The 3,617-nt window shown below is 35.4% G+C and overlaps 1 protein-coding gene across 1 annotated transcript; it reads left to right on the top strand.

Annotated features, from left to right (window-relative positions):
- Window positions 1-1,529: 1,529 nt before the first annotated feature.
- LOC140919794 (uncharacterized) lies at window positions 1,530-2,801 on the top strand. Its single transcript, XM_073366438.1, has 2 exons — window positions 1,530-2,380; window positions 2,444-2,801. The coding sequence occupies exons 1-2, from the start codon at window positions 1,530-1,532 to the stop codon at window positions 2,799-2,801; spliced, it is 1,209 nt and encodes a 402-aa protein (XP_073222539.1).
- The last annotated feature ends 816 nt before the right edge of the window (window positions 2,802-3,617 follow it).

Genomic DNA, 3,617 nt, shown 5'->3' with positions numbered 1-3,617 from the left:
CGATAGGCATAAAGTGGTCATGACAGGCTCCCAAATCAGCCGGTTCTGTTTTCATTTTTTGATGTCAATCATTAAGTAACCACAAATAGGTTATAGGACGATAGACAAGTATTCAACCAGATTTGGAGCCTTTAATGGACACAAATTGGATTGATCCAACACCACCTATATTGCTGATTAACACTAGTTCAAAGTAGTCCCTCCCATTCACACTGAACCTAGCCCCTCCATGCTTTTTGCAAGGAACCCTGCCAAAAATACAATCAAAATATTTTAATTGTCACAACAATATAATTAACATGTCATTCCTCTAACACAATGAATGAGTTTAAGTGTATAATAAGGTCTAATTATCAATAGATCGAGAATACTGAATTCAAATCATGACTAAAACAATGTTTAGTTGGACTTTACTTAACTTTTAGCCGAACTCTAGATTAACAAGATGCGTTTTCTTGATAAATTAGAGAGTTAAAATAAAAAACATGTCATTGATTAAAGACATGTCTAATATCTAACAAATATAAGTGTTTGATCCCAACTTATGATATAGTTACATTAAATTTCTTCCATTTTTTAAATTATGTCTAGTTAGTGCTGACATTATTATTACTGCTGATATAGTACAAATTCATTAAAATTAGTGCTGTCTAGTTAAATTATGTCTAGTTAGTGCTGTCTAGTTAGTACAAATTCATTTTTTGATTAGTGCTGTCTAGTTAAATTATGTCTAGTTAGTGCTGATATAGTACAAATTCATTAAAATTCTAACCTTTGGAATAAAACGGGGATGATCCCACCTCTGTAGATTCCAATCTTTTCCCAAGCAGGTTGAGCCATATCAAAATGCTTGAGAGGTGGGTTGCACCATCCTCCATCGTTGTTTGGAAGATCATAATTAGGAGGACATAAATTAGTGGCAGTTATGGTAATTGATCTTCCTTTTATGCACCATCTTGGATCTGTTTTATAATCACAAATGATTTTATAGCACTCCCCACATGAAGCTCCATCATTAAACAAATTGGTGCTCCAATTTTAATGTGCCAAGTTGGTAGTGGTAGTAAAGGTGGGAAAATCAAGTGGGTAGGGGTTTGTGTAGTATTATACATCACGTTCATGTGTTATTTATTTTATCTTCCCCTTCATTATGAATCTTTTATGCACATGAATGGAATGAGAACTGATTGGAATTGGTTGCAATTGGTTGGAATGTGTTCTTATTTGTTGCAAAAGGAATGTTAAGTTAGTTTAACAATTTTACAGCAATAACTTGTTATAGTTAGTTTGAAAATTTAAGTTAGTTTGACAATGAGAGCTAAATTATCTGCAACTAATTTTACAGCAAATATCTGCATAACTATTTATAGTTAGTTTGACAATTAGTTTATGTTTGGAGAACATTATTTTCAATTTGAACTTTGAGTAATAACTTGTTTGAGGTTTGTATAGGTATCCTATTTGATATGTAAAATTACATTCTGTTCACAGTTTCATTGCTCCTCAATTATTTGTTTGTCCTTCAAAATATGGATGGCTACCATCCAGATCGTAGTTGGGTATATGATAGACTTTATGTTCGACGAGGGGGGTTGAAACCAACCTTTGCAAAAGGTGTTGAAGAGTTTATAACGAAGGCAATAAGTCAAAATCAATTTGTAAAAGATGGTGGCATCAGATGTCCTTGTCCCAATTGCATGTGTAGCAGTATATTGTCTGCAAGTGAAGTCAAACTTCACTTGTATAGGTTTGGGTTCCAACCAAATTATTGGTATTGGACTGACTATGGTGAAGAAGCCCCACATATTGACCCAGAAAATATTCCAAGTAGTAGTGGAAATATTGATAACGATGATCCGTTTACGTTAATGCAATATATGGTCGATGATGCATTTGGTCCTACGTATGACTTCCAAAATATGGGTGATGAAGGCAACGGGGAAGAGAATAATGAAGAGCCCCCAAATGATGATGCTCAAGACTTTTATGATTTGTTAACTGCTGCAAACAAACCCTTATATGAGGGGACTTCTGATTCAAAACTTTCAATATGCGTGAAACTTTTAACTTGCAAATCAAATTGGAATGTTCCACAGACATGTCTTGATTTCTTTGCAAGCATGCTTGTAGATGTGTGTCCTTTTAAGGATTCACTTCCAAAAAAAATTTACCAAGCGAAAAAGTTGGTGACAATGCTAGGATTGAAGTTTGAGAAAATTGATTGTTGTGTTAAAGGATGCATGTTGTACTACAAAGACAATAGTGCAAATATAGAGTGTAGGTTTTTCCATGAACCTCAATATGTTCCTCGTAAGCCTGAGATAGGTAACCATAAAGACATTCCAGTTAAGAGGATGTTCTATATGCCGATCACTTCAAGGTTAAAAAGATTGTATGCATCAACAGAAACTACTGCCCAAATGAGATGGCATTAACATAATAGATCGAGTTCAGGCAGTTTACGTCATCCATCAGATGGGGAAGCTTGGAACCATTTTGATGCAAAGTATCCAAACTTCGCAAATGAACCAAGAAATGTAAGGCTTGGTTTATGTTCTGATGGCTTCACGCCATACATTCAGGCATCTTCATCCCCATATTCTTGTTGGCCTGTTGTTGTGACCCCGTATAATCTCCCGCCCGAAATGTGCATGACTAAACCATTCATGTTTTTGACCTGTCTCATACCTGGACCATCTAACCCAAAAGCAAACATTGATGTATATTTACAACCGTTAATAGACGAGCTTAAACAGTTGTGGAGTGAAGGGGATTTGACTTATGATATTTTCATGAAATAAAATTTTGTAATGAGGGCAACCTTAATGTGGACAATTAACGATTTTCCTACTTATGGCATGTTATCTGGATGGAGTACCCAAGGTAAGTTGGCATGTCCGATGTGTATGGGTGGAAATAAGGCTTTTACCTTAAAATAAGGTGGCAAAAATTCATGGTTTGATTGTCACCGTCGTTTCTTACCTCATAATCATGCATTTAGAAGAAGTAAAAAAGGGTTCACTAAAAATAGGGTTGTGAAAGATGAACCTCCTCCAATATTGACCGGTGAAGAAGTTTGGGGTTGGGTTCACAATATTCCACGAGTGATAGATAATGCACATTCTAAATTGTCGGGATATGGAGTTAGCCATAATTGGACTAAACGAAGCATATTTTGGGATCTTCCATACTAGAAAGATAATTTATTAAGGCATAATTTAGATGTCATGCACATAGAAAAAAACTTCTTTGATAATGTGTTTAACACTGTCATGAATGTTAAGAACAAGACTAAGGACAATGAAAAAGCACGAATGGACTTGGCCATCATTTGCCAACGTAGCGACTTGGAGTTGGTTCCACATAACAATGGAAAAATGACAAAACCTAAGGCAAATTATTGTCTTACGTCTAGTGAGGCAAAGAATGTTTGTAAATGGATAAAGGAGCTTAAGATGCCAGATGGGTATGCGTCTAACTTGGCAAGATGTGCAGATGTTAATAGAGGACAAATGAATGGGATGAAAAGCCACGATTGTCATGTATTTATGGAGTGTTTGCTTCCATTTGCATTTAGTTCATTGCCTGACCATGTGTGGAAACCATTAACAGAATTA

Source organism: Cicer arietinum, chromosome 3, assembly GCF_000331145.2.
Source record: "Cicer arietinum cultivar CDC Frontier isolate Library 1 chromosome 3, Cicar.CDCFrontier_v2.0, whole genome shotgun sequence".
Taxonomy (NCBI): Eukaryota; Viridiplantae; Streptophyta; class Magnoliopsida; order Fabales; family Fabaceae; genus Cicer; species Cicer arietinum.
Note: the sequence above shows the minus strand (reverse complement) of the source record. Positions and strands in the feature narration are given on the sequence as shown.